The sequence below is a fragment of the Brassica rapa genome, chromosome A05 (genome assembly GCF_000309985.2).
Source record: "Brassica rapa cultivar Chiifu-401-42 chromosome A05, CAAS_Brap_v3.01, whole genome shotgun sequence".
Classification (NCBI taxonomy): Eukaryota; Viridiplantae; Streptophyta; class Magnoliopsida; order Brassicales; family Brassicaceae; genus Brassica; species Brassica rapa.
This window is the reverse complement of record NC_024799.2, coordinates 8,293,489-8,305,564: the sequence shown is the minus strand read 5'-3', so window position 1 is coordinate 8,305,564 and position 12,076 is coordinate 8,293,489. Positions and strand designations below refer to the sequence as shown.

At 33.7% G+C, this 12,076-nt stretch overlaps 4 protein-coding genes across 4 annotated transcripts; 2 read left to right on the top strand and 2 right to left on the bottom strand.

Annotated features, from left to right (window-relative positions):
* The first annotated feature begins 245 nt into the window (after positions 1-245).
* Positions 246-3,400, top strand: LOC103868025 (cytosolic enolase 3). The gene is made up of 13 exons (XM_009146116.3): positions 246-530; positions 598-752; positions 821-995; positions 1,084-1,155; positions 1,241-1,357; positions 1,496-1,576; positions 1,685-1,761; positions 1,877-1,980; positions 2,188-2,286; positions 2,379-2,464; positions 2,646-2,732; positions 2,819-3,016; positions 3,145-3,400. Exons 1-13 carry the CDS (start codon positions 426-428, stop codon positions 3,214-3,216), a joined length of 1,428 nt encoding a protein of 475 aa, XP_009144364.1. The 5' UTR covers positions 246-425; the 3' UTR covers positions 3,217-3,400.
* On the bottom strand, positions 3,382-4,951 carry LOC103868024 (proliferating cellular nuclear antigen 1). The gene is made up of 4 exons (XM_009146114.3): positions 4,448-4,951; positions 4,056-4,208; positions 3,878-3,975; positions 3,382-3,797 (listed from the first exon to the last, which is right to left on the bottom strand). The coding sequence occupies exons 1-4, from the start codon at positions 4,764-4,766 to the stop codon at positions 3,576-3,578; spliced, it is 792 nt and encodes a 263-aa protein (XP_009144362.1). The 5' UTR covers positions 4,767-4,951; the 3' UTR covers positions 3,382-3,575.
* A 4,649-nt stretch (positions 4,952-9,600) lies between these two features.
* On the top strand, positions 9,601-10,788 carry LOC117134317 (F-box protein At3g49510-like). Its single transcript, XM_033292583.1, has 4 exons — positions 9,601-9,734; positions 9,795-10,043; positions 10,098-10,259; positions 10,605-10,788. Exons 1-4 carry the CDS (start codon positions 9,601-9,603, stop codon positions 10,786-10,788), a joined length of 729 nt encoding a protein of 242 aa, XP_033148474.1.
* An 89-nt stretch (positions 10,789-10,877) lies between these two features.
* Positions 10,878-11,843, bottom strand: LOC103868023 (acyl-coenzyme A thioesterase 13). The gene is made up of 2 exons (XM_009146113.3): positions 11,583-11,843; positions 10,878-11,369 (listed from the first exon to the last, which is right to left on the bottom strand). Exons 1-2 carry the CDS (start codon positions 11,775-11,777, stop codon positions 11,085-11,087), a joined length of 480 nt encoding a protein of 159 aa, XP_009144361.1. The 5' UTR covers positions 11,778-11,843; the 3' UTR covers positions 10,878-11,084.
* Between the last annotated feature and the right edge of the window lie 233 nt (positions 11,844-12,076).

Below are 12,076 nucleotides of genomic sequence, written 5' to 3'. Positions count from 1 at the left end.
ATAAATCTTTTTGAATTTCGGAATCTGGTTTGTGTGACAGCTGGATCCCAACCAAGGAGCAGTTACTAAACGGCATCGCACGTGAGAGAAAAGCAGCTCATGCTTTCCAACCTGGCAATCGCACGTGAGAGATTCTAATGGGCTTTTTTAACTCTTTCCAGAAAGCCCCTTTCGTTTAAAAATCTAAACGTCGTGATGTACGACATGAGAATTATCAGACGACACGCATGGTTGACTAACACGAAACGGCGTCGTGTTTTGATGGCGTTTTTCTGATTGGAATCCTGAACCGGGGACGAACCAAAATTTACACTCAAAATCGGAAAAAAGGAATTTTCAGATTCAAACTTGCTTGACGAACGCATCGAAGAATTGCGTGAAGATTCGAAACGAGAAGGAGGAGAAGGTATAGAAGGAAGAAGAAGATGTCTGTGCAAGAGTACTTAGACAAGCACACTCTCTCTCGGAAAATCGAAGATGCCGTCAACGCCGCCGTTAGGGCTAAAACCTCAGATCCGGTTCTCTTCATCGTACGTTTCTTTTCGCCTCTTTCGTTCCCTTCCTGCAGTTGTGATACCTTATCGTTTTCGTTTTCAGGCTAATCACATGAAGAAAGCAGTACCATCTGTGATAACGAAGGTCAAAGCACGGCAGATCCTCGATAGCAGAGGGATTCCAACAGTTGAAGTGGATCTCCACACTAACAAAGGCGTTTTTCGTGCTTCTGTTCCCAGTGGCGACTCCTCTGGAACGTGAGCAACTCTTCATCATAAGTTATTTGTTTGAATTGGTGTTGATGCGTGATCATGAATGATTTTAGATACGAAGCTATTGAATTACGTGATGGAGACAAAGGAATGTATCTGGGAAACAGTGTGGCTAAAGCTGTTAAGAACATCAATGAGAGAATCTCTGAGGCCTTGATCGGTATGGACCCTAAACTTCAGGCTCAGATCGACCACGCAATGATAGACTTGGACAAAACTGAAAAGAAGGTGTCTCTCATTTATTTTCAATTATTTTAGGATTGTGAAGTTTTAGTATATCTTCGTCACGGTTTGTTTTGATTTAATCATCTTGTAGAATGAGCTTGGGGCTAATGCTATACTAGCTGTATCCATTGCTGCATGTAAAGCTGGAGCTGCTGAGAAAGAGGTATTAAGGCTTGGCAATATTATCTCTTATCTTATACTACATTTCATGCATACTCTATAATTCTGATAAAAGCGCTATATAATAGGTCCCTCTATGCAAGCACCTTTCTGATCTTAGTGGCAGAGCAAACATGACGTTACCTGTACCTGCCTTCACTGTTTTGAGTGGCGGCAATCATGCTTCGAACCATTTTGCCATTCAGGTATTTAACCCATTATTAGTGTTTCTGTTCTACCTCTTTCTCATGCAAGTTCTTGGGAATACTTTTTCACTCTTCTAGAATTGTTTTGGTGTTCAAATAATTTTGTTCACACATTTATAACATTGCATATATTGTTAGGAAATTATGATTCTCCCAGTTGGAGCAAGTAGATTTGAGGAGGCCCTGCAATGGGGATCTGAGACATATCATCATTTAAAGGTCGGTCAATTTTCTTAAAGATATATGGCTTTCTCAGTGTTACTTTTCGATTTGCATCTGTAACTTTGTATATAAAGGTGAGATATGATTTATTTCTGTGTATGGCAGGCCGTTGTTACTGAAAAGAATGGTAATATGGGGTGTAATGTTGGTGAAGATGGTGGCCTTACTCCAGATATCTCAAGGTAACCATCTTTTTACATATGTTGCTTGTGGTGACCGCATCAGTAAAAAATGAGAAAAATTGTGTTATAGTTCCTTGAATAAATACCTTATATACATAATTGTAACTGCCTGCAGTCTCAAGGAAGGTTTGGAGCTTGTGAAAGAAGCTATCAACCGAACAGGATATGGTGATAAGATAAAGATAGCGATTGATGTTGCTGCCACTAATTTTTGTATAGGTAAACTGGTCTTCCGAGGCTACTTTTAAGTTTCAGCCATGGATAGTCTTGGTTTAGTTCTAGGCATTGTCATTCACAATTGGCTCGCAACACGAAAAAGATGTTAAATCATTATAATGTGTAACCAATCCGTATCATGCTTTTGCCAAAAAAATTTACTACATTTTATTTTCCGTGGAATTGTTTTCACGATTCTTTCCTGAGCAGGTACCAAGTATGATCTGGATATCAAATCTCCTAATAAATCTGGGCAAAATTTCAAGTCAGCGGAGGATATGATAGACATGTATAAAGAACTTTGTGCTGGTATGTTTATACCCCTTATTCTAGATTTTCCTTTGGGTCTGCTTTAGAATTCTGACGACCTTATTTTCTGCTTGGTCTCCTTGTGGTGGTAGAGTATCCCATTGTGTTTATAGAAGACCCGTTTGACAAGGAAGATTGGGAACACACCAAGTATTTTTCCAATCTCGGAATATGCCAGGTCAAACTCGGTTTCCCCTGTTAGAAATGGTTAACTTCAGATATAACTGTCTTCTGAATCTTTTCACGGAATCAGATGGTTACATAAAACAAACTAGGATAGCCATGTTAAAAAAGGGAACTTAAAACCTGTTTGTACAATTATTCTCGTCGTCTAACTCCTCAGTATTGTACTTTTGCAGGTGGTAGGTGATGATTTATTGATGTCAAATTCAAAACGTGTTGAGCGAGCAATACAGGAGTCTGCTTGTAACGCCCTACTTCTCAAGGTATATTATGTGTGCTAATTATTTTATGACAGGAAGCTAATGTCTAAGAAATGAGAAAGGCATAACATGCGTGCTGTGATACACAGGTGAATCAGATTGGTACAGTAACAGAAGCGATTGAAGTAGTGAAACTGGCAAGGGATGCCCAATGGGGCGTGGTGACATCACATAGATGTGGAGAAACAGAGGACTCTTTCATCTCCGACTTATCCGTGGGTCTTGCAACAGGTGTGATCAAAGCTGGTGCTCCTTGCAGAGGAGAACGTACCATGAAGTATAACCAGGTCTGTATCTTTTTGTAGCAGCCATGTAGTACATTTAGTTAGATAGTGTTCTCCTTTCATGCTTAGTGCTATATGTAGAAAGTAGTCTATAAGAAAAACTGAAAGAGACGTTTGAAATATTCGTGCAGTTGCTTCGGATTGAGGAAGAGCTTGGGGATCAAGCTGTGTATGCTGGAGAAGATTGGAGGCAAACTCTCTAAACAAGTGAATTATGTGATATATAACTGTTACAAATTTTTTCTGGTCTTGCTTCGATGCATTCGAGTCTGGTTTTCTTAAGCAGACAGGTTTCTGCGTCTTGAAAGTAACATTTTGTTCTTTTTTGTCTTCGGTTTGCAAGTTTGAAGAACAAAACAAGAAGAAAGTGGTAAACATGTTTTTTTTTTTCAAATTGCAAAACCAGCCGAACTTGTTTTTCTAATCTAGCGGTGCAGTAACATAGAAAATCTAGAAAACAACTGAATCCAAACAGACAGACATCTTAACAAAGGACTTTAGTAAAGAAAAAAAAACATTCATTCGAGTTCCAAAGGTTCTGCATCTAGAAGCCAGAGACGTGTTAGGCATTAGTATCTTCTTCTTCTTCAATCTTGGGAGCCAAATAGTAGCGAATGTAACCCATCTCAGCCACTTTATACTCCACCACGACAGGCAACTCCGAGGAAAGACTGATTGTCACGGTATCAGACAAAGGAGTCGCCTTTGTGAAGGAGTTCATGTACCTCAACGCGAATGAAAGGGATACAGGCTCGTTCATCTCTATCACAATTGCATCTTCAGGCTGCAAACACACATAAAACAAGAGTCATTTCAACATTGTATTCAACAGATATTAAATAAGGTTGTGAATGTTGTTCATACTTTGTCCACAGTTGTGTTCTGCCTGAGAACAATGTTGGCTGTCCCAATATCACCAGCTGTTGAAAACTTCACACCTTCTTTTGTCACAGAGATGACAACTACAATCAAAACCACAAGTACGTTAGGAGAAAACTCTCTCTTCATCCTCTCTCTGACTAGCAACAGTGCGTTATAATACCTGTGTCACCAATGCTACTGAGATCTTTGCATATCCTGGAAAATTCAGCAGAAGGCATCCTCACAATAGAGTGGTACTCGGCGTCAGGGATTCCTAAATGCTCACTGTCGATATCCATCAGCTTCATCTCAAAATCCGCAATCTTGTCTTGTGCTGCACCATCCATCAACACACTCCAATCAATCATAAGATTATTACACACTTTCTAACACAGTCTACATGTAAAAAAAAAAACTTATTTTTCTTCCTTTCTCTAAACCAAACTATAATTTTGTTCTGTAATGAAACCCTTTTTCCTTAATTTCTCTAATAACAAACTATGGTTTTTTTGTTCTGTAATGAAATCTACAAACTCTACAGAACCGCAAATAGCAAAAAGGGGAAAACTTTACTAGGGCTCTCGAACATGAAGGTGACGGTGTCGCCGCCGTCATCGGCTTTGATGGTGATGATGTCATCATTTCCGGCGCATTTGAGCATCTTGGACATGTTGCCGAGATTCATCCCCATGGAGAGGTTCCTGTCGCACCTGTAGTGCTCGAAGCCTTCGGATCTCAGGAGAAGAGACACCAGCGCTACGTGGCTGGAGTCCATGGCCTGGAGGGAGAAGCCAGTGCTGGAGCAGTCGAAGTTGGCATCGTTCACCAGATCCTTGACCGATTCTAGAACCTTCTTCAAGAGAGAGCCTTGAACCAAACGAAGTTCCAACATCTTGTTCGAAGAAGGATTGTGGTTTTAGGGTTCTGGAGCTTTCTGAAGGAGGAGATTATTTGATGGTGAAATGGGTTCGCGGGAATCGATATTAAAAGCCTTGATTTTAGGGTATCTGGTGTTCCCGCTGCTTCTGGTTTGGTGTTGGTGGCGAAGAATAATCACCTGTGTGAGACCGTATCGCTCTTTTCGTACACACTATCACTTAAACATTTTGTTGGGTGTGAATTGGGTCAGGCCGAAGATTTCAAAAATGGGCCAAATTAGTTAGATCTGGTCTACGGGGTCGTTTATGAAATGACCGAGTGACATCGGTTTTATTTTGGTCTAGATTCATTTTTTTCTGTCAACCAACAAATGTAAGCAGCATATTCAAAGCATCATTAGACCATGCACAATCCCCTCTATATAAATTGGTAAGCATTTATAAGTTGTGACTTATATTTTAGGGCCCTTATATTTTATTGCTGATGTGTCTATCACCTAAGTTCTTCTCACAAACCCTATTAAAAAAAGGTATAAATTACTAGATTTTTTTTTTGATAACTCAGGTAATCTGGCTCCGAACCACGACTAACCACACCGAATTACTAACATCAGTCAATTAGTCAATGGATTCCAGTAAATCCAACTAATCATGTGACGAGACGGATCGTTGGTTAACCATCCCACAAGGTAAACCTTCCAATCCCTTACGATCCCAGAAACCAATCGGCCAAGAAACTGCATATAAGTTTCCAGTAGAGTTCGAACCTGGGAAGTGAGCAAAGTTGGCTCTCAGCCCCTGGTTCCACAGCCACTACTAGACCACAATCACTGGGTTATATCTATTAAAGTCAAGCTTCACTCGAGACAGAATTTTAATTCATGTTCGCTTTTTCAAAAGGTTGTACACATTCGAACACTTAAATAGAAAAATATCAAATAACACATAACAACAACAACAACAACATTAAAAAAAACAATTCACTCCGTGCAAGGCGTGGATTATCATCTAATTGTTATATTATTAGACATCATACTTTTTGCCTTTTAATAATCCACATTATCATATTACCTTTTCTTAATTCTACATAATCATTACCATTTTTTTATTTTTTTTATGTAATACAATGATTTCTTTTTAAAATTCATCATTCTACCATTTTACTGACAAATAAATAATTTCAATTTTGAAATTTTAATTCTTTAATTATGAATTTTATTTTAATAAATTTGTGTTTGTTTATTAAAAATAATCTATACTATTATTTATGAAGTGATTTTGCTTAGTTGTCAACTTTTTCATGATTTTTTTTGTAACTTGGCTTAACTTTTTCATGATTTTAGGTAATTTTATTTATTATCATACTATTTTATTTATTTGTCATGTTTTATATCTATCAATTATTTGGGCCTTAACATATGTTCTTATATAATAAGCTATAGTTAAGCAAATATATTTAATTAGATAATAATTACCTATTGCTATTGTGATTATCATAGTATAGAAGTTACATATAACTTTTGTTTATTTGAAATGTTTTTATCCATCAAATAGTTGGGCTCAACGTATGTTTTTAGATAATAAGCTATATTTTAGTAAATATATTATATTAGATAATAATAAGCTATTGCTATTGTGATTATAGTATATAAGTTACGTGTAACTTTGCTTACCTATTGAACCTAAAATTAGCTGCAAGGTTAAATCAATATAACTTATTCATGCTTTTAATCTCATACATTGGATATATAAAACATTACATATATTTGATATATTTATTATAATTTATAAATGGTTAAACTGTCTAACTGATAATTTAGACATCCGCTTAGTTATTTTAGACGCTAAGCGTTGAGTTAGGCCATATCCAACCATATCTATAATAGAAATCTTTAAAATAGAAGAAAAATTAGAGATGAGAGTTTTTTTTCTGATGTGTTCTTCTATAATAGAGAAACTAGAGCTTGACCCGCGCATCCGCGCAGGTGTTAGTTTTTTGATAAATGAATATTTATTTGTATAAGTGATAATATATATTTTAAAATTTACCCGTTTAATTTTTTTTTAATATGACATTTATAAACACAATAATTTTATAGTTTATATTGAGTAGTTTTATTTTATCATGTAAACCCTTAATTATATCATCCATTTATTTAGAATACGACCTGTAAAATCACACAAATGTATTTTTATTTTTTATGGATCAAAATTTTATGATTATATATAATAAAATTATTGTATAAACTGTTTTTATGGATCAAAATTTTATGATTATGTATAATGAAATTGTTGTATGCTATTTATTAGGTATATGTGGAATTAGTAAAATAATTACCGTATAATGTATGTAATTACGAAATGTATATATGGAATTAATTATTTTCAAATACACATATGTATAATAAAAAGGAAAAGACAAAAAATATTAAAAGTTAGGTTTATTAATTATTGTTGCCATGATTTTTTAGTTAGAATTTGATTTTGGAAATACATTAATTGAAGAGAAAAGACAAAAATCATAAAAGATAGGTTAATTAATAACTTCAGTGGCATGCCATTGTAAATATAGTGGAAAACTAAGGGATAATCTAATTTTGTACTCCTATTTTAATAGATTAGATGCTATATTTGCCTCTATAAATAGAGGAATGCTATTTTTTCTTCTATATTTAAAAAAAAATAGCATTATTCTATCTATAGAGACAAATATAGCATTTTTCTATAATAGAGGAACCCATTGGTGCAAAAACTTATAAATATATAAATATAGCAAACCATAAATATAAATATATTTTCTATTGTGAATGTAAAAAAAACAACATAATATTTTATTTGTACTTATATAAAAAACTAAATTAAATAATATCTTATATAAATTTTATATTTAATATAAATAAAAATAATATAATTATATTGTTTTCAAATACACTTAAATCTTACTATATATTAATTGAGAAGTCACTTAATTGACTTTTGCTTAGGTATCATTCATAGGTGAAGTTTAGAATTAATTCTTTTAATTTAGTTGGTTGTTGGTATTTGAATTTTTATTTATTTAATTAAAGTTTTGAAAAGAAAACTAATCCTAGAAGGCTAGAACTACATAATCTAATATATATTACCATACAAACAATTAAACATTTTAAAGTTAGAAGAATTAACATAATTCGTTTATAGAAACATTTAAATATCGTAGATTACGTTATAGAAATTTAAAATATACATATAAATACATATGGTATGATAGAAATAATTAATTATATAAACGATTTAACATATTTATATTAAAATTGGATAAAATAAATTATAGATTACAAAAAATAATTAACCTAAACCAAATAATATTTTTTATACTCACTGTATATTTTTTTTTTCTAAAATGTGTCCAATGAATGTAGAACAGTCAAATATACACTTTTAAAAACATTCAGTCATTTTCCAGTGACAGATGTTGATTGTATAGTTGTGTTACTACTTTCAGAAATGATTAAAGTATTTGTATATTTAAAAACAGAAAAATATATATGGTAAGTATTTTAATATAATATTAATAAATAAAAATATTTATTATAATATAAAACTGAAATATTGGAACATTATACTGATACGAGACTAACATTAATATACTCTATTAATATAATTCTTATAGATTTGATTATAAAAATATTATATGGTAAATTCTTTAAAATAATATTAATCAATAAAAAAGTTTATTATAATATATGAATTGAAAATCAGAAATAATATATTGTTACGGGACTAGAGTTAAGACTCTATTGATATTGTTTTTGATTATAATAAAATTGACATCCTTATTTTGTAATAGGACAAAAGAACGGAAAATAAATAAAACATGATTGAAGAATAATAAAACTTATTTGTTGTATTCTTGGTTGTATTCTTTGTTATTTTATACTTTTACGTACTTAATGTTTTATATGCTTGCCGAAATACACGTGATTTACGTAGTACTGTAACTGTTAATTTATTATTTGTAACTATTTTACTTCTAAATAAAATAAAGTGGTAGAAAAAATAATGCAAAAACAGAATCTGTTATAAAATAACTTCTTGCTCTTTAATCTTTGTTTTTTTTTACTTAATCAAAAATTATGTCATAAAAAAAATTTTGGAAACTTATAATAAAATTTATAGAATTAACATTGTATCTCAATAATCTTCTAAGATTATATAATATCAAACTATTTAAAATAAAAAGATTATTCTTAATACTTATAATTATTATTCAAAATTTTAAAATTATAAACATAATATATAATTTTCATAAATATTTATACCCGCGAAATCGCGGACAATCACCTAGTTTATTAGTAAATAATATCAATATTATTATAAAAAATATGTATCTAAGTCATTTTAAAACGCATTATGATCCATCCTTTTAAACTTGATTAATAGGCGCAGACAAAAAAAACTTGATTAATAGGCCAAAGGAAGAGATTATTAGTATAATAAACCCACTAAGAGATATATAATTAGGTGGTTCGATCGACATTGACGCATCAAGGCAGCGTCAGAGAGAGAGAGGAGAAAGACATCGAAAGCTTTTTGTTTGAAGAATTATGACGACAATTTCCGATCTTTCAAGGGATTTATTAGTGGAGATTTTCTCTAGGGTTCCACTAACATCTCCAAGGAATCCGCAACGAAAACTACTGTTACGACGAAGACTTGGGGAAACATATAAGTATGCCTACTCATCAAGTCGACGATGGCTTATTGTTATGCGTTCCCTTAGACCAGTCTAGGCTTTTTGTTTGTAACCCTTATTTAGAGCAAAGCAGATTGGTTCAAACCAAAAACAAATTCCACAGAAAATCAGATATGTATCTTCTCGGATATGACAACAACAACCACCACAAAATCTTGAGTTTCTCTATTGTTGACTCAAACATCAAAGACATTGAGGTCTACTGTTTTAGCTCGGACACATGGAGGGTTCTCGACGTTGGTCCAATGTATTGTAATTTGTATAGTAAGATTTTCGTGTCATTGAAGGGTAATACTTATTTTTGCAGTCCAGATCATGCATCAGAAGAAAAGAATGGTTTGTTCTGTTTTGATTTTACAACAGAGAGATTTGGACCGCTTCTACCTCTGCCTCCACCTTTCCATAGTGGTTACTATAAGGTGACTGATATAATTAGTAGCAATGAGAAGCTGGTTCTGTTACATAATGCCTACGTATGCGAGAAAGTAGAGATTTGGATTACCACTAAGATTGAGCCCAATCTTGTGTTATGGAACAAGTTTTGGACACTGGATTGGTATTTTATCAAAGGTTTATTTCCGGATGATTATTGGCTTTACTTTGATTGTAGGAGTTGGTTCATTGACGAGGAGAAGAAAGTTGTTGTGTTTTTCGATATAACGCCCAAGACCTGTTTCTTCCAAATGGCTTACATCATTGGAGAAGATGGATACTTCAGATCTGTCAACTTAGGGGCAGCTCCATATCCTGAGTGGGTTTATCACAATATTGAGTACTATATTTATGTTCCAAGTCTGGTGCAAGTGCAAGTTTAATCCAGTTTCAAAATACTTGTCTTCTTAATAAAACAAAGAATGCTGTTACAGTGAAGAAGTAACTGATAGAATAATTATGATAACTAAAGATCAATTTTCCTTTCTCGAGTTGGTTGTTCGAAGCTCCAATCTGAAATATTGGTTCAATACGATCCACTTATCTTGAATTTTTTTTGTTTTTGTTTTCTTTTTCTTTTTAAACACTAACAAATTTCATTCGTAACTGATTACAAAGATGAGAGCAACATCAAAAGCTAGATGTGCGGTTCTAAAGGAAGTTTTTAATACAACGCCATATGCAGTATCCTCCTTACCACCATGTCCCACCACAAAGCCACTCATCCTTATCCGCAACAACCGGGTCCTCAAACTCCAAGCCCAGCTTCTGCTCCAATACCTGATACTGTGTCGGGTGCACCATCTCAGCAATCTACTGAAGCTGCTGTTGTTACTGGTTCCATCTCAGTAGAAACTGATGTTAGCTAATATGTACTGCTAATGTTTTGGCAATATCTCTTTTCTGAATTTTTTCTTGCTTTTGGTATTAAATTAGTCTACAATGTGTTGAGAGCAAATTGTTTTTAATGTTAAATACAATGAAAGATGATTCAACAAGTCCACAAAGGTTTTAGCTTTTATAAACCATCTAAATACAAAGGTTTCATTTTCAAAATCAGAAAAAAAGAGAAGAAAATAACCCAAACACAAAAAGGTAATAAATAGTGAAACAAGTTATATAAGATCATCTTTTACAGAAGTACCAAAGAGAGAGAGCTTGGACCTCAGAGCTTACTAGGCTGTCTGCCAAACAAAGAATGGCGACCTTCAGCTATAATCTCTCCGGTCATCTTGTTTCTCACGACAACGATGGTTCCTTTATAACCTCCTCTCTCTCCCATGACTCTCGATGTTATCTCCAGCTCCTCACCAAGCTTGGCTTTTGAAAGGAAAGCAATGGACATGTCCACCGAAACGTTCATGGGTAAACCTTCGACATATACAACTGCTCCACCAACTTCATCAACAAGATTTGCAATTGCACCGTTTGCTAGATACCCTTCTCTGTCCTGCCATTACCAAAACCTAACCACATCAACCACAAAGATATATCTTCATGGTTACAAGAAACCACTTTTAATATTAAAAAAAGATTCACATCCAATTTGTATCTTTCAGACATCTTACAAGACAGTAGTAATGGTCTCTTCCTTCCTTACATGATTGATCAAATCCTATATCAAATACTTTAATCAATAGGATCGTTGAGGAAGGAGACGAACCGTCAAACGGAGAGGGACCTTGAAGGAGCAGGAAATGAAACCGGGGTCGACTCGGTTGACTCGGATGCCTCTGAGGCTAAAATCCTCGTAGAAGCTTCTTCCTTTCTCAACTTTTCGGGGTGCGTCGCTGACGTCAACGTCTTCGCTCAGGTAGAGATGCTCTCGAATTTTCTCCATTATCATTCTTTCTTCCATTTCCTCCTCTCCTCTAAAAGTCAATCTGCATCAATTCTATCTTTTATTCAACTCTTAATTTTTTTTTTTTTTGATCAACCTTTTCAACTCTTAATATAATATAATAAATAAACAATTATTTAATTAAGAGAAAAAGACCAAAATAGCACTAGATCAAGTTTTTGTTCATAAACTAGCATTCAAGGCCAAAAGTCACAAAAATAGCACTCAAGAAGTGGAGTTTAGGGTTTAGAATTTAGGGTTTAGAGTTTAGAGTTTAGGTTTTAGGGTTTAGAGTTGAGAAGTGAGGTTTTGGGATA

What these genes read in the sequence shown, in the direction of transcription:
- LOC103868025 (XM_009146116.3), top strand. Translation starts at nt 426, where the DNA reads ATGTCTGTGCAAGAGTACTTAGACAAGCACACTCTCTCTCGGAAAATC. An exon ending in CTTACTCCAGATATCTCAAG is followed by an intron (nt 1,762 to 1,876) that starts GTAACCATCTTT and finishes AACTGCCTGCAG; the next exon opens with TCTCAAGGAAGGTTTGGAGC. An exon ending in TGCCACTAATTTTTGTATAG is followed by an intron (nt 1,981 to 2,187) that starts GTAAACTGGTCT and finishes TTTCCTGAGCAG; the next exon opens with GTACCAAGTATGATCTGGAT.
- LOC103868024 (XM_009146114.3), bottom strand. Translation starts at nt 4,766, where the DNA reads ATGTTGGAACTTCGTTTGGTTCAAGGCTCTCTCTTGAAGAAGGTTCTA. An exon ending in CAGTAGCATTGGTGACACAG is followed by an intron (nt 3,976 to 4,055) that starts GTATTATAACGC and finishes TTTTGATTGTAG; the next exon opens with TTGTCATCTCTGTGACAAAA. An exon ending in AGAACACAACTGTGGACAAA is followed by an intron (nt 3,798 to 3,877) that starts GTATGAACAACA and finishes GTGTGTTTGCAG; the next exon opens with CCTGAAGATGCAATTGTGAT.
- LOC117134317 (XM_033292583.1), top strand. Translation starts at nt 9,601, where the DNA reads ATGTATCTTCTCGGATATGACAACAACAACCACCACAAAATCTTGAGT. An exon ending in GTTCTCGACGTTGGTCCAAT is followed by an intron (nt 9,735 to 9,794) that starts GTATTGTAATTT and finishes TTATTTTTGCAG; the next exon opens with TCCAGATCATGCATCAGAAG. An exon ending in AAGTTTTGGACACTGGATTG is followed by an intron (nt 10,044 to 10,097) that starts GTATTTTATCAA and finishes CTTTGATTGTAG; the next exon opens with GAGTTGGTTCATTGACGAGG.
- LOC103868023 (XM_009146113.3), bottom strand. Translation starts at nt 11,777, where the DNA reads ATGGAAGAAAGAATGATAATGGAGAAAATTCGAGAGCATCTCTACCTG. An exon ending in AGGTCCCTCTCCGTTTGACG is followed by an intron (nt 11,370 to 11,582) that starts GTTCGTCTCCTT and finishes TGGTAATGGCAG; the next exon opens with GACAGAGAAGGGTATCTAGC.